Source organism: Cnephaeus nilssonii (genome assembly GCF_951640355.1).
Source record: "Cnephaeus nilssonii genome assembly, chromosome: 3".
Taxonomy (NCBI): Eukaryota; Metazoa; Chordata; class Mammalia; order Chiroptera; family Vespertilionidae; genus Cnephaeus; species Cnephaeus nilssonii.
This window is the reverse complement of record NC_137074.1, coordinates 7,413,969-7,435,681: the sequence shown is the minus strand read 5'-3', so window position 1 is coordinate 7,435,681 and position 21,713 is coordinate 7,413,969. Positions and strand designations below refer to the sequence as shown.

Below are 21,713 nucleotides of genomic sequence, written 5' to 3'. Positions count from 1 at the left end.
AGGGGATGGATGCTGAGAAGGCCCCTGACTCGTTCACCTGCGGACAGGTGAGCCCCGTGTCTCTCATGCAACACCTGTTCTCATCTTGCTTCTTCCAGGAATGGATGTGATAACACCCAAGACTTAAAACAACCACTGAGAATGGACAGGAAGCTGAAAGGACCCCTAACTAAAGGAGGCCATGCCAGCTGACCAGAGAGGAAGCAAACAGCAACACACAAAGTACAACAAAGTGCAACAAAGATCACAAAGTGACGGCTGTGGTGACGGCCTCCTCAGGGGCCTCCACAGGCTCTGGGAACACAGCTTCCCCCATCCCTGAGGAAAGTATACGGCACTTTCTGTCATTCCATTTCAATAGGAAAGTGTGCACACTACAGTTCTTAGATGAAGGTCTCCTGCAAACCTGAGAAAAGACTTGATGTTACCAGGCCCTGCTCAGGCCAGGCAGGTTTCCCGGGCTCAGCCTCTCTCCCCCAGCGTGCCTGCAGAGATGGTGTCACAGTGGTCACTGCAGGGACCAGGGAAGAAAACAGATGCCCGGGACCCTTGAGCAATGCGGGTTTGAACTGTGCAGGTCCTCCTATACACCTGCGCATAAGTGCAAACCCAGGCTGTTCAAGAGTCAACTGCACGGCGTACTAGGGCCTCAGCGTGGACACACCAGGGGCATCTCTGCTGCTTCTCGTGCTTTAATTCAGAACTTACATGTGACTCTCACTCTACAGACAAATGAGCATCAGCTTCTACAGGTCCATTTCAGTAGAATGTACTCATAAGCATAGTTTAAAGGATTTGGAAATTCACTTTTTCACCATTTTATTTGTATTTCCTCTGGATATACATCATCCTATATAATAAAAGCCTAATATGCTAAGTGTCTGGTTGTCTGGTCGGTCATTCAACCAATCAAGGCGTAATATGCTAATGGTATGCTAAGGCCACTCAACCGCTTGCTATGACGTGCACTGACCACCAGGGGCAGAAGCTCCGACCGGTAGGTTAGCTTGCCGCTGGGGTCTGGCCGATCCCCGGCTGGCCAAGCTCTCGTGTCCCTCCCTGGCCCCAATCATGCACCAGTGGGTCCCTTGGCCTGGCCTGTGCCCTCTCACAATATGGGCTGAGGGATTCCCTCCACCCCCCCCCCCCCCCCAGTGCAAGAATTTCATGCACCGGGTCTCTAGTTTGGGATATATTCTTCAAAAGCCTGAACACCAATATCTAAAAAGACATGAAATTTATGACTTGAAGGAGATATGAAGACCACTAATTGTATCTAAAATTTCTTAAAATTCAAGATATACTAGTAACTGAGGGCGTAATTGTTTTTTGGAATGTATTTGTTCGTTAAAGGAATGAAAGCAAATGGTATTAAGCACCACCTGTATGCTAATGTTCATGTACAGGAAAAAGAATGAAAAATGAACTTTTAAAACTAATTCCAAAGTACCAGGGCCAAAATTTAGTTTGTTTGCTCTATCTTTCCCCATTTAATATGTGATGTTCTTCATGAAACCTGACATGTGCTTCAGTGTTGCTTTTCTGTGCCAGGTTAAAGCAAAGCCAGGCTCATAAAGAGGCTAAGTGACAAGGGATGGCCCTTGGCTCCACTTTGAGGATGCCTCCAGGAGGGGCTGGGGATGCCAGCCAAGCCCAGAGAGAAGAGCAGGTAAGGGCTCATTCACCCCCCCTGGGTTCCAGCAAAGCCTGGGTCTGGACAAAACATGGGATTTAAAAGCCTAGGAAACTGGCTGAAAGTCTGTTTAAGAAGCAGTACAAAAAAAAAAAAAAAAAGAAGAAGAAGAAGCAGTACGGCCCTCAACTTTCCCCCATCATCCTCTGCCCCCACCCCTGCAGGAGGCTCAAGGTTTCTTTCCCAAAGAAACAGACCAGAGGCTGCAGACTTGGCACATGAGCATGGCTGGAGGGTGGGAGTGAGGGGCGGGGCTAGAAAGAGGGGTGAGGGAAGTCTGCACACAAAATGGGAGACCCCAGTCTCTCCTGCCCCTAACCTGTGCAGTGATCAGAGAGCCCTTCTCTAGAGAAACTAAGGAAGAAATGAATGAGAGTGTGGAGTCAGATAGCCCAAAAGCCAGCCTGCCACAGCCCAGCACTTGACAAGCACCAAACAGCTTTCACGTTTACATTTAAAAGGCAGCCAAGTCCCCAAACACTTGAAAGGCAAGCCTCCATCACAGAAAGCAGACACCAAAGGTAATAAACTCTGAGATGCAGAGAAAACACAAAGTATGCAGAAATCAAAGAAAACTTCAGCCACCATGAACCAAACATAGAATGCAGGGTAAAGGAGGTAAAGAGGAGTATTAGAAATTAAAACAATGCTGAAAATTTTAAGCTTTATAGAGGGGTTTGAAGATAAAAGAAAATCTCTCAGAAAGTAGGCAAAAAGTTGGCAATGGGAATACAATCATAAAAATGCACAGACATCAAGAGATGGTTCATCAAAGGACTTGTATGCATGCATATAAACATAACCAATGGACACAGACACCAGGGGGGTGACGGCATGAGCGGGAGGGGGCGGGGGTGTAGGGGACCATTGGGGTTATGGATAAGGACACATATGTAATACCTTATTCAATAAAGAAAGAAAAAAACAAAACAGAAACAAGAGATGGTTCAGAAGGGCTAATGGTCAGTTTAAGGGCCCTAGAAAAAGAATGTGGGGAGAATGGCTGTCATAGAGAGTTCCAGGAAATGTCCCAGAACAAAAAATATGAAGTCCTTTGCAGTGCCCAGCACCAAAAACTTTGAGAAAAGAGAAGCATCTAAAAGAGGGGAAAATGCAAGATTGGAAAACAGAGCTACCACCAAGCTTCTCAGAGGCAACCCTGTTTCTAGAACACATGATGAAATGCCTCCCCATCTCCGGGGAAGTGACTCTCACCTGGACCTGCACATGTACACAGACTGCCTATCAAGTACAGGACCAAAATCAAGTGACTTTTAGGTTTGCAAAGTATCAGCAAAATGCACTTCCCATGCACATTTTCTATGGAAGTTATCAAAGGGGGCAGTAAAGCCAGAATAGAAGATGTGGGCTCCGAGAGAAGGGAATCCTCAAGGTGGTGTCAAAGGAAAGTCCACGGATGTGTGCTATGCTGGCCCTGGACAGAGCTGCCTGGAGACCGGACACCAGGAGGGCCGAGAGCTCCTGGGCGGTACTGGTCCTGAAGTGTTACCCAGGCTGGGTGGATGGGGAATCACAGAGAATATTGATACCAGGGACACTGAGCAAAGGGTGGCGGGGGCGGGGGGGATCAAGCAGTGATTAGCTTGGGAAGAAGCATGCATCTGAACTGGAAAGTGCTGCCACCATGGTTAGACACTCAGTTCAGTAGAAACCAGTATTTACATGATGTTAACACTAAAAACAGACTCGACTACAGTGCACTGGAAATGAATGGGGAGGACATGTGAAAAGACATGGGAGGAACCAAAGAGTACAGGCTCCCTGACCACTATGAAGCCAAAACTAGATGTCTTAAGAGGCGAGTTAAAAGAGAAGGTCATTATTTATAAGCATGGAGGGAAGAAACAGAAGAAATGACTAAAAGACCTGACAGTGGTTGTCTAAGGCCACGGGGGGGGGGGGGGGGGGGGGGGAGGAGGGTGCAGCACAGAGGGTAGCACACGTGCCCCTGCCATCTGTCCTGAGACTTTCAGCACATTGGACACTGACCTATGGCATGGCAACTTGACTAAGGTAGTAGAAATAAGACTGCTAGGCAAAGGGGAGGGGAGGAGGAGAGGGAGAAACATCAACAAAATCTCACCTCTTGGTTACTTCTCCTTTTCTCAAAAAATGTTTGTTGTTTTTTTTTTAATAAATCTTTATTGTTCAGATTATTACAATTGTTCCTCTTTATTCCCCCCATAGTTCCCCTCCACCCGGTACCCACCCCACCCTCTGCCCTTACCGCCCCCCCCCCCCGCCCACTGTCCTCATCCATAGGTGTACGATTTTTGTCCAGTCTCTTCCCGCACCCCCCACACCCCTTTCCCCCTGAGAATTGTCAGTCCACTTCCTTTCTATGCCCCTGATTCTATTATATTCACCAGTTTATTCTGTTCATCATATTTTTTATTCACTTGATTTTTAGATTCACTTGTTGATAGATATGTATTTGTTGTTCAAAATTTTTATCTTTACCTTTTTCTTCTTCCTCCTCTTCTTAAAGAATACCCTTCAGCATTTCATATAATACTGGTTTGGTGGTGATGAACTCCTTTAGCTTTTTCTTATCTGTGAAGCTCTTCGTCTGACCTTCAATTCTGAATGATAGCTTTGCTGGGTAGAGTAATCTTGGTTATAGATTCTTGCTATTCATCACTTTGAATATTTCTTGCCACTCCCGTCTGGCCTGCATAGTTTCTGTTGAGAAATCAGCTGACAATGGTATGGGTGCTCCTTTGTAGGTAACTAACTGTTTTTCTCTTGCTGCTTTTAATATTCTCTCTTGGTCTTTTGCTCTTGGCATTTTAATTATGATGTGTCTTGGTGTGGTTCTCTTTGGATTCCTTTTGTTTGGGGTTCTCTGCACTTCCTGGGCTTGTAAGTCTATTTCTTTCACCAGGTAGGGGAAGTTTTCTGTCATTATTTCTTCAAATAGGTTTTCAGTATCTTGGTCTCCCTCTTCTTCTGGCACCCCCATAATTCGCTTGAAGTTATCCCAGAGGCTCCTTACACTATCTTCATATTTTTGGATTCTTTTTTCTTTTTCGGTTGGTTGTTTTTTGCTTCTTTGTTTTTCAAATCTTTGACTTGATTCTTGGGATCCTCTAGTCTGCTGTTGGATCCCTGTATATTATTCTTTATTTCAGTCAGTGTATGCTTAATTTCTAGTTGGTCTTTTTTCATATCCTTGAGGGTCTCGCCAAATTTATCAGCCTTTTCTAGAAAATTCTTGAAAAACCTTATAACGGTGGTTTTGAACTCTTTATCCAGTAGTTTGCTTTCCTCCATTTCTTTCATTTGTGACCTGTTTCGTTGTCTCCGCATTTTGGCAGCTTCCCTGAGATGATAGAGTGGCTTTGTGTGCTAGGTGTCCTATAGGGCCCAGTGGCTCAGACTCCCCAGTTACCTGAGGTGAACACTCTTGGTGCACCCCTTTGTGGGCTATGTGCACAGTCTTGTAGTTAAGCCTTGATTGTTGTTGGTATCACTGGGAGGAATTGACCTCCAGGCCAATTGGCTGTGAGGATCAGCTGTGTCTATGCTGGGAGAACTTCTGTGCTGGAGACACCCTTATGAGACAAGATTTGCAAAAGCCTCTGCGCTCAGCTTGGATGGGCGGAGTCTCGGGGCGGAGCCAACAGCGATGGCTTCCCATCAGCCCTGCCCTAAGAGGCCCCCGTGTCTCAGTCTCCTGCGGTAATCGCTGCAAGCACCTCTGAGAGAAAGCTGCCCTTGAGTTTTGCCCACTGCCAGACAGTCAGTTTCTCCCCGAATGAGTCTGGGATCCCAGAGTCTCACCCGGAACTGGAGTTCAGAGCAGTCGGAAGCTTTTGTCTCCCTCCTGATTGAGAAAGCCAGCCACATACTCAGTTGGCAGCCCTCTCCGCGTGCGTGCCTCCGTACCTCAGCCTTTTGCAGCTCCTCTGAGTCTCCGTGTGCTTTTCTCTTCCCTTCTAGTTGTAGAATTTCCACTCAGCCAGCTTTCCTGTGGTTCTGGATGATGTCCGTTTTGTCTTTTAGTTGTAGTTTTGAAATTGTTGAGGCAGCAGTTTAGGTGTTTACCTGTGCTGCCAACTTGGTTTCTCCACTCCTCTCAAAAAATGTTTTTAAATGGGTTTGTATTAGAAGTATAATAAAATACTTTTTCCTAGGAATGCAGTAGGAAGTGAGAATCCGAACCCTGCCCACTTCCCCACCGTGCTGATTCTTTCCAGGGAGCTGGGTGATGCTGGGCTAAATTCCCGCTCTGCCCTCTGCCATGTGCCCACAATCCTGCCCCACAGTGGGCAGGGACCCGTCCTGGGGGGGGGAGGGATGGGATGACACAGGCACATCCAGGACTTCCACCACACTGCTGTGCTGCTGAGGTCCACCTGGGTAATGCCACCACCAGAGTAACAACAGGAGTCGTGATAATACCAATTCTCTAGACAAAACCAACCCTGAGAGTTTCTGACACAACAACACAGAAGCACCTGCTGGTACATTACCCACTCTAATTATCTGAAGCACAAGAACCCAAACTTTGGCCAAAAAAGAAGGAAAAAGTAGCCCAGAGCAGCCTACACAGCTGTGACAGAATCATACATATAACATGCAGGTTTTATTCAAAGAACACCCCATCAAGGCCTCTATCAGGTCTATTCTTCTGTTAGGAAGCTGAGCAGCTCTTTTCTCTGGCTTTCCAGCCAGCCACACTGGAAGCAATAACAACAGGGAGGACAGGACAGGTCAGGACAAGGGCACAGTGGGGCACCGTGGCCACTGTGGACCAGAGCAGGGGCAGCACACAGGCAGAAGCAGGGAGGTACCCTCACTGGGGATCTGCCAAAGGGATCTGGGGAATGATGTCACATTAAACATGACAAGGTGTTCTATTGAAATAATCCAAACTTGTTATGTTTGCTATTTAAACTAGAAATTGTTGTCCGTAAGAAAATTCAGTTAATTAGGAAACTTCCTTCTCAAACGGCAGGACAAATGAACCTCTAGTATATAAGTGAGGTATTTGATTTTTAAAAGTTTTCCTCTAAGAATAGCTCACTTTATTTTTTAAAAATATTTTTACTGATTTTTAGAGAGAGGAAGGAAGAGAAACATGGATATTAGAACGAAACTTTGATAGGCTGCCTCCTGCAGACCCCCCCACCCCCACCGGGGATCAAGTCCACAACCTGGCCATGTGTCCCCACCCGGAATCAAATTGGCAACCTTTCAGTGCAAGGGATAATGTCCAACCAATGGAGCCACGCTGGCCAGAGCAAGAACAGTTCACTTTAATACTAGGCAACACTCAAACCAGGCCCTGCTCTATGCTTACAGCTATTGTAAGTGGGAAACTACAGGGAAAGCAGGGTGGCCGAGGACCCAGGGCCAATGTGGGTGGGCCTAGCTCCTCTCTCACCCACACCCCCCTCTGCTTACTGGGAAGTCATCTAGTCTCTGAGGCCTCACAACCACTCAGCCCTGACCAGCCCCAGCGTGACTGTCCAACAAAACCTTCCATGAATTCAAAGATATGAACCCCAGACCAGCTACGCCGGCTCACGCACACCCCAGGCCCCCTCAAAAACACCCACATCCCCAAGGGGGGGGGGCCTCAAAGTGGTTAAGAATATAGAAAATATCTGCACAGGCCAAAGACAAGCAACTAACATACAGAGGGAATCTATGCTCTTAAATAAGAACTGGTAACAGAAACACTTTCTTATTTAAACCCAGCTAAATGTAAGTGTGTGCATGTATGAGTGTGTGTGTGTGTGTGTGTGTCCAGAACTTAGAGGTGTCTGGAAGACCACCAAGTTTAATCTCATCTTACCAAAGACACAGAGCGGGTAGGACCATCCCAAGGTATTGGCATGTCACTGCATTTCCAGCTGTCACTTCTGCCCTGGAAGTGCCTCTGTGCTCTGGGAGCTGGTGGGCCATGGGGAGGAGCAGCAGACTAGCCTTCTTGAAGTAGCGCCCCCAGTGGGCAGCATACAGAGGAAAAAGGGGAGCCCTCTTTCAGATTTCTCACCAGGGTGTGTGTGGGGGTGGGGGGGCATTAAGCAAGTGCCCCGGACACCCTGAAGCCCTGCTCTGGCTTAGCAGAAGCACAGCAGAAAGGCCAAGAACAGTTTTTCAGAACACACAGGCCCAAAACCCAGCCAATACTCTCATGTTGGAGGTGTGGGGCAGCTGGGCATGGTCTCAAAAACCTGCCTGTGGTTCTGCTGTGACCTGGAGACTGGAGGGGGGAGCACGTCCACATGGCTTCAAATCTCCTGGTGCAGAGACAACTACACAATCCAGCATTAAATTGGACAACAGTGGTTGCTTAAGGGAAGGGATAACAGGTGACTTTTTTTTCTGCTTCCTTAGACTTTTCTGAACTTAGCAACTTTTTTACAATGATAGATCTGAAGAGTAAAAAAGAAACAAAATACTGACATTCAGATTAACTGGAGGTTGCTGCATGAGAGCGAGTATGAGATAAGTTATCTTCACCCAGAGAGAATGGCTCCAGCCTGCCTCCGCCTGCAACTCTTCCTCCCCCTCCCAATCCTGCCAAAGGAATGGCTCACACACCTGGGAGTTCTGGATCCTGATTGTCCCAGGTGACAACGCCTGTGTCACTACTTGGCCTTGAGGAGTGACGACTGTAACAGGCTGATAAACTGTGCCACCTCAAAAAGGAAGAAGAAAAAAAATTAAATTTATGTCTCAATGGTTTAAAACCAATCTTCTCACTATACTATGAAAGGAATGAAATCTATAGTTTGATGAGCTTTTTACATCTTTCAAGTGATTGATACTTTGCTAGCTGACTTGTCACCGTAAATTATCGAAGTGAACTCATTGCACAAGCAGTGCCCAGGTGACACTATGCTGACGGGCATCCCTACTGTCCTCACAGACAGTGCTCAGGGCACGGCTGGGTCAGGGGGTCTGCACCTCCTTGCCTTTTGCTTGCCCCCATTTTCCACTTTCCCCACAATTAGAACATATCAAAGGACTTGGCCAAAGGTTTCAGATGACAAATATTTTTATTATGTTTCTCTTTTTGGTCAAATGTGCTTTATTTTGCTATGGAGGTTTCCCTTTGTGCTATTACACGGGGTTTTTAGTGTAAATTGCTTCTCCTCCTTATATTTTCATGATGGTCTTGTAATTGTAATGTTCTAGGTGCAACGGGGAACTTGAGAATCCGTCCCCTTCCTATGATAGTTTTTTAAAAATATATATTTTTATTGATTTCAGAGAGGAAGGAAGAGGGAGAGAGAGATAGAAACATCAATGATGAGAATCATCGATGGGCTGCCTCCCGCACGCCCCCCACTGGGGATCGAGCCCGCAACCCAGGCATGTGCCCTTGACTGGAATTGAACCTGGGACCCCTGTGATGGTTTTTATCATATAAGTTAGATCAAGACTAAGACTGCATTTTTATTTGCTTGTCATCAATTAATGACACAACTTAAGATTTTTCAGGTGCTGCTAAGGGCACATTTAAAAACAGTTATTTGAAAATTACAATTAGTTTTTGCTATAAAGTTTCAATTCCTATACAAAACCTTTCTTCCCAACATTTCTTGGTAGGGAAACAATTTGCATAAAGTATTTGTCATTGAGAATTAACAAGAAACAAGCATTCAAAGAAGCCTAGATTATGAGACTCCTATTAGGGAACTGGTATTAATTTAAAATTATGTTTATGCAAGTCTCCATTCTACTATGAAGGACTTTTTCTGCAAAAGCTCAAGGAAAAGGTGTCTTTTTTTTCATCACCATACCTGCCACTGTTGCCATAGTTACATTCCCCTGTTGCAGCGCGGATGCAGGCACCACAATTCCTTGGGGGCTGAGAGTGCCTGTGATGGCACTTTGAATCTGCTGTAAGTCGGAAATACACAGGAAGGGATTATTAGAAAACAGAACATCCATATTTAAAACTTCCTAACAAGTGGTATAATGGCATTATTAATAAAGGAGATGCTTGAGGCAAAGAGCACAATCAGATGATAAGCCTTCCATGAAGCAGGCTCCACATATCTGGAAACCAGGAGAGGGAAGTCTGACTGAATATTAAATGTGATGATCGATACTAAGATATTAGTTTCAATTTGGCTTCCAAAGATTATCTTTCATCTCACTGCATAGTAACCACACCTTAACAGTCTTGGATATATGACTAGGGAGACCAAAATTACCTACTCTTATCACACAACTTTCCCATTCAATTTGGCGCAGACTCTTGATTTTCCAAGAACCAATGCCTCCTTGAATGTATGAGTGCTTTCAGAAGATTATCCCACAGGCCTGGGAGGCTCTGAGTGGTGATGGGGAGTCACCCCCGGGGCCACATGGCTTCCTATCACCCCGACCTCAGCACAGTGCACATCTGAGCCCCACCTCCCTGTGTGCCCATTGTGTTTGGATTACTGGGCCTAGGCCTGGCCCACAGCACGCTCCATGTAAACATTTGTAAACACCTCGTCAGAGATTCTAATGATCTGACATTAGATCCAAATGGGTGAATTTACCCATGGACTGATGGCTGGGTTTGTGGTTCACAAGGGAGAGAATCCCTGTACCTGGCATCTAGCACGAGGTCTGTTACATGCAGGCACCCAGATATTTGAGCAGTTAAGTAGTATAATATCATCCAAGGCAATTGCTCTGTGGGCACAATGTGAATGTGTAAGCTTTGGTAGGTGCACACAAAGTAGGCTACATTAACTTGGTCAGAATAAAGCTAAGCTATCAAATCAATAGCCCAACCTCATATATCAATAACCTAGAAAAAGAGGAACAAAATAAAACCAAAGCAAGCAAAAGGAAGGAAATAATAAAGATCAAAGCAGATAACAATGAAATTGAAGACAGAAAAACAACAGAGAAAAAAGAACTAGTTCTTTGAAAAGATCAATACATTGAAAAACCTCTAGTAAACCAAACAGAAAAAAAGGCAAATTACCAATATCAGAAATGAAACAGGGGAGATCACTGAAGACCTTGCAGACATCAAAAGGAGAAAAAGGAATACCATGAACTCAACATATAAACTTGACATAGTAGACAAAATCCAATATGAAGTAGATAATTTGAATAGCCCTATAGCTATTAAGGAAAATAAATTTGTAATTTAAAAACCTCCAAAAAAAGAAATCTCCAGGTCTAGGCAGGATCACTAAAGAATTCTATCAAACATTTAGAGAAAAATTAATACCAATTCTAACCCCTCCCTACAAAAACAGAAGAGCAGGAAACACTCTCCAATTCATTTTCTGAAGCTTGTATTATCCTAATACCAAACATAGATGAAGACTGCACCAAAAAAGATAACTACAGGCCAATATCCCTCAATATAGACACAAAAATACTTAACAAAATATTAGCAATTAGAAGAAAATTCAGGAATCCATATAAAAAGAATTATATGCCATGACCAAGTGCAGTTTATTCCAGGAATGCAAGGCTTGCTCAATATTAAAAAACTCAATGTAACCTACTATATTAACAGGCTAAAGAAGAAAAATCACATAATCATATCAATCCACGAATTTGAAAAAATTCAATGTAATAAAAACTCTCAGAAAAATAGGAGGGGAACTTCCTCAATTTGATAAAGACCATATAGGGGGGAAAACTACCATGAAAATAAAAATTAATAGTGAAAGGCTGAACACTTTTCCCATAAGATTGGAAACAAGCAAAGGATGCCTGCTCTCACCAATCCTATTCAAGATAGTATTAGATGTTCTAGCCAATGCAATAAGGCAAGAAAAGGAAATAAAAAGTATACAGATCACAAAGGAAGAAACAAAACTGTGCCTATTTGCAGATGACATGACTAAATAGGCAGAAAATCCTAATGACTCTATATAAAGGACTCCTAGGACTAGTTAAGTGAGTTCAGCAAGGCCACAGGATACAAGATAAACATTTAAAAACCAACTGCATTTCTACAAACTAGCATGACACAAGTTAAAAATATACCATTTACAATTGCTCAAAAAAAAAAAAAAAACCACAAAAATACTGAAGTGTAATTCTAAAATCACATGGGCAGGACTCCTATGTTGAGAACTAATGAATGAAATCATAGAGTAAATGAAGGGGGAGACACACCATGTGTGTGAGCTGAAAGAGTTAACATAGTAAAGATGTCAATTCTCCCCACAACAACATACAGGTTTAATGCAATTCCTATCAAAATCTTAGTAACATTTTTTTTTGTAGATACAGACAACATTATTCTAAAATTTATATGGAAAGGCAAAGGAACTAGAAATAGCTCAAATATTTTGAGAAAAGAATATTTTTAAAAAGAATAGCCAGAGGAATCAGTCTACTGAATTTTGAGATTTATTATACAACTACAGAAATCAAAACTATATGGTATAGATATAAATTTGAACAGAGCAAAAGACACAGAAATAAATCTTATATATATATGCCCAACTGACTTTTGACAAGGTGCAAAAGCAATTCAATGGAGGAAGGAGTCTTTTTAACAAATGGTGCTGGACAACTGGACACCCAGAGGCAAACAAATAAACCTCAGCCAAAATCCTCATGCTATATACAAAAGTTAACTCAAAACTGACCGTGGATTTAAATGTAAAATATAAAACTTATGGAAAAATAATGAGAGAAAATCTTTGGGATCTAAGGCTAGGGAAAGAGTTCTTAAACTTGACACCAAAATCACGACTCATAAAGGGAAAAGTTGGTAAGTAGGGATTATCAACATTAAAAAATGTTGAATAGCAAGTCCAGAAATAAATCCTTGCTTATACGCTCAATCTACAACAAAGGAGGCAAGGATATACAATGAGATAAAGACAGTCTCTTCAATAAGTGCTGCTGGTGATCGATGTTTCTCTCTCATTGATGTTTCTAATTCTCTATACCTCTCTGTAAAAAATCAATAAAATATATTTTAAAAAAATAAGTGCTGCTGGGAAAACTGGATAGATATATGAAAAATAAAATAAAATGGTACCACTTTCTTAAGCCATTTACAAAAATAAACTCAAAATGGATTTAAGACTTAAATGTAAGACTTGAAATCATAAAACTCCTAGAAGAATACAGGTAGTAAACTCTTTGGCATTGGTCTTAGTAATATCTTTGTGGCTATATCTCCTCAAGCAAGGTAAACAAAGAGAAAAATAAACAAACAGGACTACATCAAACTAAAAAGTTTTTGAACAGTGAAGAAAACCATCAACAAAACAAAAAGACCACCTACTGAATGGGAGAAGATATTCACAAATGACAAATCTGATAAGGGGTTAATATCCAAAATACATAAGGAACTCATATAACTTAACACACACACACAAAAAAAAACAATTAAAAAATAGGCAGAAGAACTGAATAGACATTTTTATAAAGAGGACATACAAATGGACAAAAAAACAAATGAAAAATGTTCAACATCACTAATTATCAGGGAACTGTAAATTAAAACCACAATGAGATTATCACCTCACACCAGTCAGAATGACTATCATCAATAAATCAATAAAGAAGTATTGGCAAAAATGTGGAGAAAAGGGAATCCTCATGCCCTGTTGGTAAGATTGCAAATTAGTGCAGTCACTATGAAAAACAGTATGGAGGTTCCCTCCAAAATTAAAAATAGAACTGCCATGTGACCCAGCAACTTCACTTTTAGGTATTTATCCCAAGAAAACAAAAACACTAATTAAAAAAGATGTAGTCACCCCTATGTTCACTGCAACATCTATGATAATAAATTATAATAATAAAAGTGAAGTATGCTAATTAGACCAAACATCCTTCCGGACAACCTTCCGGATAAAGCCAGGGCTGCGAGGGAAGCCCGGGTCCTGGGAATGGGAGGGAAGCCGGTGCTGGCCAGGGAAAGGAAGGCTTACTCTTGCACGAATTTCGTGCATTGGGCCTCTAATTATTTATAACAGCCAAGATATGGAAGCAATAGCTAAGTGGATAAAAAAGATGCAGTACATATATACAATGGAATTTTAATATTCAGCAATAAAAAGAATGCAATCTTGCCATTTGAGACAACATGGATGGAGCTAGAGGTTATTATGCAAAGTAAAATAAGAAAGATAGAGAAGGACAAATACCATATGACTTTACTCGTATGCAGAACCTAAAAGGACAAAACAAATGAATAAACAAAAAAACAGACCCAAAGATATAGAGAACAAGCTAATGGTTGCTAAAAGGGAGGTGAGATGGATGGGAAATAAAAATTTTAAATAAATAAAATAAAGACGGGGAGAGAGGGGTGAATGCTTGCTCTGCAAAAGACACTGGTAAGAGAATGAAAAATAAGCTACAGACTTGGAAAAAATATTTGAAAAATGTATATCCAATAAAAGACTAGTATCTGGAATACTCTCAAAAGTTAACAGTTTTTAAAAAATCCAATTAGAAATTGGGCAAAAGATGTGAGAAGACATTCTACCGAAAAGGATATACAGAGGGAAAATAAGCACATAAAAAGATGGTCAGCATCATTAGCCACCAGGGAGATGTAAGTTCCAAGCACAATGAATGTCACTACAATCTATCAGAATGGCTACAATATAATAGGGCTCCAAGATGGAGGGACCTTGAGGACATATGCTGAGTGAAATAAGCCAAATACAAAAGGACAGCTCAGCCGGTGTGGCTCAGGGTTGAGCATTAACCTATGAACCAGGAGGTCATGGTTTGATTCCTGCCAGGGCACATGCCTGGGTTGCAGGCTCGATCCCCAGTGTGAGGCATGCAGGAGGCAGCTGATCCATGATTCTCTCTCATCATTAATGTTTCTATCCCTCTATCCTTCTCCCCCTTCTCTCTGAAAACAGTAAGACATATTTTTTTAAAAAAAAAGGACAAATGATTCCCCTTACATAAGGTCCTTAAAGGAGTCAAATTCATACAGACAGAAAGTAGAATGGTGGGTGCCAGGGGCTGGGGTCGGGGGATGGGAGTTAGTGTTTAATGAGGACAGAGTTTCAGTTCGGGAAGATGGAAAGTTCTGGAAATGGATGGTGATGATGGTTGCACAACAATGTTAATGTGCTTAATGCCACTAAACTGTACACTTAAACATGGTTAGGATGGTACATTTTGTGATTTTTGTATATTACAATTTTAAAAAATCCTATATAATGAAGAGCTAATATACTAATTAGACCGGACAGCAGAATGACCTTCTGGAATGACCAGTGGGCAGGGGCCAGGCCGTGGGGCCGCGAGGCAGCCGGGACCGCGAGGGCAGAGCCCCTTGCATGAATTTTGTGCATTGGGCCTCTAGTATATTTTTAAAAAAAGGAAAGAAGAAAGAAATGGATGGAACTCCAGAAACATAGGACCCAGGGTCCAGTATACAGATCGGGGCCTCATTGCACTCACTGTATGAAGCCAGATGGATGGTGTTTGGAATTCACTCTCAGCCCAGGCTAGAGTCAGAGATCTAGAGGGCCAGGACAGCCATTAAGACAGCCTTGTGATTCTGAAAGGGCTGGTGTTCTCAGGATCAGCACAGTTCATCTTTGTAGATGTTACAGCAACCAGGAAGTAGAGCAGGACCTGAACATAAATACCTGGGACTGGACAGGGGAGTACGGGCTTCCAGGTTCTCCACTTAAGAGAGTTTCACTGTTCATTTTCGTTTTTAGACAAGCAATATATCGACTGCAGAAATCTTTGCAGAGTTCATTAACCTTTTCCAGCTCAAGAAGATGAATACGCAAAACCTGGATTGCTTTGACCATCTAGAAGCAGAGAAAATGAAGACTTTCAGACAAGGAAAAGGCAGCATGATGTTCAGTTATAATCATCATCACATAACTACTCTCAGTTATTAGCCTGAACCCTGCACAGCCATCGCCATCTGTACTGCCAGTGACAGAAGTGGAATTACATCAGATATTGTGCAAAATGACAAACTGTCCCAGCACCAGACCCGTGCTCCCTCTGATATGTAGGAAGACGGACAATGCCAGTGCGACCTCAGCGAGTACAGTGCCAGGACCAACCAGACCTCAGCCAGCTTCACCACTGCCTCAGGCTCTAGAAGCAAGTTGCCAGTCCTCACTCTGTTCCTGCTTCATCTATAAACTAGGATGGATCCAGACCCACCTCATAGGTGGTTCTTAAGTTTAATAACGTTCAACTTACCAACTCTGCCTTTTATGGATCGTGCTTTTGGTGTCAAGTCTAAGAACTCTTTGCCTAGCCCTAGATCCTAAAGATTTTCTCATGATTTTTCTAAGTTTATGATTTTGGATTAATTCACTACACTTTGTCCCACAGCAGTAGATGAAACCATTACCATAAGCAGCACCTGCCTCAGCTCCTTCTCCTGTGACCTTGGATAGAATTCATAGTACTTGTGGAGAGAACCAATCAGCCAGTGAGTCAATAATGAGGAATACCAAGCATCCAGCTCTGCCAGGCCCTGTGCCCCAACACCAGTCAGGAGAGCCTTGGTCCCTGCCAGCCTGGGGCCACTGTGGCCACTTCTGCCCTTCACTCACTGATGGCTGTATGACAGATCAGAGGCAGAGAGTCTCTGGTCCTAAATCCAAAAGGGCAGGCACTGTCAGTTCCATTTAAAAGATGAAGAGATAGACTCAAAGTCAGCAACTCACCTATAAAATCTATTATTGGGCAATAGGGGTTAAATATGTAATGAGAAATTTAAACAACAGCAATGAAGACCTGGGCAGTTTATTCAGGAAAAAGATTTCCAAAGACCCTTTCTGCTGACCAGAGCCTGGCAAAGGTTTTGATCTGGGAGCTAGCATAGCAGGCTTCAGCAGAAATCCAGTGAGGACCCCAGACACAGCTAACAGTGCTCCACAGTACTGAATGGCACCGCTCCCCTTGGGTGCAGCAGTGAGGTTAACGCCAAAGAATTCTCCATTTCCTTCAGAGAGCACAGAGAACCCTGAATTTTAGAACACTGGACCTAGGAGGAGGGCATTTATATGAGACAGATTGGCTTCAGACAGAAAAACCAATGAGGGGCCTCGGAGCCTGTCCCTGCTCAGTGCTGGTGGGCCCCAAGTCTTGATATTGTCATCCACCACAAATCAGTGTGAGCCTCAAGACAGAGCTGCCTTGGAGAATAGAGTCCTGTGTCCATGGTCAAGGAAAAGTCAAGGACTGAAGTTGAGCATCGACATGCTGCCTGAGAAGCAAGGCAGGTGAGCATGTCAACCCCAATGAACCTTTCAAATGTTTAGGAGAGAACTGAATCCCCTGGTCCATTTAAGATGGAGGCTGAGCCAGCTTATTTGCTAAGAGGAAAGGGTAATGAGAGAAGGCTGGAAGACATTCAAGTTACACACACACATGTTATCTCATGAATTGTACAATTCTCCCCTTTAGCAGAACTACAAACAGTCTAAAGTTTTAACTGGAAGTTTAAAATTTATTGGACAGATTTTAAATTTGGAAGAAATAAAAAATAAAACATTAATTTACTCACTAAATTGTCAGTTTCTGGATCTTCACAAAAGAAGGGTTTTCCTTCCTTCTCTTGCTTCCTTACAAAATTTTCAATGTCCACATCAAAACTGGCAGAAGTTGTACCTTCTGAGCCCTGCGTGGATTGCTCACATTTTTCAAACAACAAAGCTAATAATGGAAAGAGTGGATGCCTGGGGAAAAAAGAAAAAAAATGTACACTCTACATATGGCATGAGAATGTTTGGTATGTACGTATGTATACATTATTTGACATATCAACTTGGTTGAAATATAATTCATGCAATATATAATTTATCTCTTCAAAGTTTACAATTCAATGGTTTTTAGTACATTCACAAAGTTGTGTAACCATCACAATAAATTTTATAACATTTTCATCATCCCCTAAAGAAACTCTATAGCCATTAGCAGTCACTCTCTATTTTACCCCTAAGTCCCATCCACAGGCCACCACTAATCTGCTGTCTCTATAGATTTGCCAATTCTAGACATTTCATATAACACTAGAGGCCTAGTGCACGAGATTCATGCACAGGTAGGGTCCCTAGGCTTGGCTGGTGATCAGGGCCAATTAGGGCCTTCTGGCTGCTGGCCGGGACCTTCCTTCCCCAGCTGCCAGCTGCCGGCTGGGGCCTTCCTTTGTTTGGCGCTGACCTCTGGTGGTCAGTGCACATCATAGTGAGCAGTTGAACTCCCAGTCTCCCAAGGGGACAATTTGCATATTAGCCTTTTATATATATATATAGATTATATATATAGAGGAGACCTTTTGTGTCTGGCATCTTTCACTTAGCATGTTTTCAAGACTTATTGATGCTGTAACAGGTATCAGTACCTAATTCTTTCTTTATGGCCAAATAATATCCATTATATGGATGTACCCATTTTACAGTTTTAAAATTTACATTTAGGTTGATAGTCCATTTTGAGTAACTTTTTGTATAAGATGTCAAAGTAGGTCAAGGATTTTTTTTCTGAATATAGATATCCTATTGTTCTAACACCATTTGTCCAAAAGTCTACCTTTTCTCTTATTGAATTGTTTTCACACCTTAGCTAAAGATCAAATCATATTTGTGTAGATTTATTTCTGGACTCTCTCTGTGGCATTGATCTATGTGTGTCTATCCCTTCACAAATATCACAATGTCTTAATTACTGTAACATGATAGCAAATATTAAGATCAAATAGATTTGATTCCTCCTTTATTCTTTTTCAAATTTGTTTTAGTTGATCTAGTTCTTCTGACTTCTATATAAAATTTAGAATGAACTTGTCTATATGCACAAAAATATCCTGATAAAACTTAATTGGAATTGTATTAAGTCTATAGCCCGATTTTAGGAGAACAGACATCTGTACATGTTGAGTCTTTGAATCCATAAACATGGTATGTCCTGCTATTTATTAGGTTGTCTTTGATTTGCTTGCATCAGCATTTTATAGGTATAGATTTATACCTAAGTTTTTTGGAATTCTGGTAAATGTACTATCTTTTTGTTTTCTGTTTCCATTTGTATGTTACAGGTATAGAAATAGGGTTGGTTTTCGTGTGTTGCACGTGTAACCTGTGACCTTATTAAATTCACTATGTACCTGGAAGTCTTTTGGTAGATGCTGGAATTTTCTATGTCGATAATCATGTCATTTGTGCATTGAGCCAGTTTTATTTCTTCCTTTTAATCTTTTTCTTGTCTTACTGCACTGGCTAGGACTTTTATTACAGTGTTGAATAAGAAGAGTTAGGGTGGACATCTCTCATTCCCAAACTTTGGGGAAAGTATTCAATCTTTCACCATCAAGTCTGATGTGAGCTGTGGGTTTTTGTAGTTGCCCTTCATCAGGTTAAGAAAGTTCCCCGTTGCTGACAGTTTTAAATAATAATTAGCTGTTGATTTTGTCAAATGCTTTCCTGCATCACTAGATATGATCACACTGTGAATCTCATTGGTTGATCTTTGAACAGTGAACTAGTCTTGCATTCCTGGCATAAACTCCACTTGATCATTATATATTATTCTATTATTTTTGTGGCTGGATTCAATTTGCTAACATTTTATTGATGATTTTATGTCCAAATCCATGAGGCATACTTGTCTGTGAATTTTTTGGGACTGCTTTGGTATCAGAGTGTTGCTCAGTTTGTAAAATGAATTGGGAAGTAGTCTTCATCTTCTATTTTCTGGATAAGATTGTGTAGACATGCTGCTTTTTTCTCATAAGGTTGGTAAAATTCTTCAGTAAAATCATCTCAATATTATTTTTCACAAGGTGAACTAAAATGTGATTTATGTTACAAAATTTTTTAAAGAGATACTAGAAATAACACCTTAATCTGAGAAAATCTTCACCCCAGTACTTACCACATCATATCTTACTCTGCCTAGCTAATAGCCCTAACGTTCCCTTTAACAAGGTTTTCTACTCTCATTATTCCTCTTAAAACCCACATGCTTCACATCTCTTCGCTACCTATAAATGGCCTGCTTGTCTGCATCCATCGGTGTCTGGGACCCCACAGGGGGCGGGCTCACTCCTTCCACATCAGGCTCAGAGCAGTTGGGATCTTGCTCCGTTTTTAACTCCGTTACTACTTGTATCTGTGAAAGGAAGAGGATACTTTTTGTTACTAAACAAGAAACAAACTGCCATTAAGTGTTCTATTATCAAACAGGAATGCAATGGGCAGGGTAACCGCCAGCTGTGTGATTGGTAACAATACAAATACCACCCACAAACTCCTTTCTAATTGAATGTTTAAAAAAAGGCTAAAGGTCAAATTTCCAAATCACTTAAAAACAAAGAGGACTGATATATGTGAAATGCTTATGATTTTCAAAATCATAATAACCAGACATTCCTGAAGGGAATTGGTCCATATGCAATCTTACTGTCTGCCCGCCTGCAGTATAGCCTCATGCTGGATAATACTGCAGTAAGAGAAGAGTAAACAAATTGTCCAAGCTTCTCTTGTCATAAAAACAACTCATATCCAATATGCTACATATCTCTGACAGGCCTGAAATTCTCCCCTATCTATGCTTAAACTTCAGGAATACATAAACTATAATTCTTTTAAAAAGTCACTCTATTCAGGAAATAAAAACCAGCTGTGTTTAAAGAAATAGTATTAAATATAAGAGGAAGTCTTTAAGATACTATCATTTAAATTGCTTTAAACTAGCGATGTTGTTTGTAAGTTAGGTAAAAAGTATTTAAATTCTTAAACGTAAAGAATTCAGTTTACAAAAATATAAAACAAAACTGCCGCAGTAAACTTGTAATTACCCATGAGCAGATTACCTCCCACCCCTGAGCAGCCCTGGCTGCCATGCCTCTGGCCTCAAGGAAGCAGCCTGTTGGGTGCACTGGGGTGGGGGCTCATCCCCAGGGGACGGGAGAGCCCCAACGTGATCCCTCCCTGACACCCAGGGCTGTGGCCAAGGAAGCAGTCCTTAGGTCCAGCTCTCCAATAGTCCAGAGTGACAATTCCGTCCTGGTGCCTTTAAATGGCACAGTATACTTGGGAAATTGTTCTTCTCTCTTAAAAAAATAAAACAAAACACTAACGCAACGAACTAATGCCCACTCAAACACAGTCTTTTTTTGGGGGAAATCTGATAGTATTATAAAAAAGCCTTAAGAGATTTATTTCAAGGTTTCTTTTTTAATGACTATGAAAGAATAAATGTTCAACCTCACAGGAATGGTTAAGTAAATTTGGTATATGTATACTGAATAATATTAAATGCTTATGTTTTCGCCGTGGCCAGGAAGCTCAGTTAGTTAAGAGTGTCATTCTAATAAGCTAAGGTTCCAGTTCGATCCCCAATCAGGGCACATATAAGAATCAACCAATGAGTGCATAAATGGGTGGAACAGATCAATGTCTGTCTCTCTCTACCTTCCTCTTTCTAAAAATAATTAAAAAAATAATGTTTTCAAAGAGTTTTCTGTGTTGTGGGGAAGTGCTTAGCTCTGTGGTCGGCAAACTGTGGCTCACGAGCCACATGCGGCTCTTTGGCCCCTTGAGTGTGGCTCTTCCACAAAACACCACGGCCTGGGCGAGTCTATTTTGAAGAAGTGTCGTTAGAAGTTTAAGTTTAAAAAATTTGGCTCTCAAAAGAAATTTCAATCGTTGTACTGTTGATATTTGGCTCTGTTGACTAATGAGTTTACCGACCACTGGCTTAGCTATTAAAATCAAGGGATTCACTACCCCTCACCTACCCCCTCCCTCCCCACTGTGCCTGGCAATGCACTGCATACTGGATGCATCAGGGCAGACAGGGAGGAAGACAGACAGGGGTAAGCACAGAAGACTATCACTTAACAGAATATGTCAGAAGGTGATCATTGCTGGGAAGGAGAGAAGATCAGAGAAAGTTGCAGTGGTAAGTAACTAGGGCAGGCAGGAGAGTCTTCGAAGAAAGGGGTGATGCAGGCAAAGACCTGCAGAACAGGAAGGAGCTCTCCAAGCTGCTGCCCGAGGGAGATGGGAGGAAAAGTGAAGGGAAGAGCCAGGGCCACAGGGCAGAG

The 21,713-nt window shown here is 42.0% G+C and overlaps 1 protein-coding gene across 13 annotated transcripts in view; it reads right to left on the bottom strand.

Annotated features, from left to right (window-relative positions):
- Positions 1-21,713, bottom strand: part of PKNOX1 (PBX/knotted 1 homeobox 1) — a 61,813-nt gene that overhangs the window by 18,272 nt on the left and 21,828 nt on the right. For 11 of the 13 annotated variants that reach the window (XM_079765585.1, XM_079765589.1, XM_079765580.1 and 8 more), the window contains 5 exons: positions 19,647-19,774; positions 17,172-17,343; positions 15,280-15,450; positions 9,475-9,574; positions 8,270-8,367 (listed from right to left, as the gene is read on the bottom strand). In XM_079765585.1, the coding sequence (XP_079621711.1) occupies positions 8,270-8,367; positions 9,475-9,574; positions 15,280-15,450; positions 17,172-17,343; positions 19,647-19,774 (669 nt within the window). The remainder of the gene's footprint in view (positions 1-8,269; positions 8,368-9,474; positions 9,575-15,279; positions 15,451-17,171; positions 17,344-19,646; positions 19,775-21,713) is intronic. The other 2 variants (XM_079765579.1, XM_079765581.1) reach the window with 2 other exon arrangements.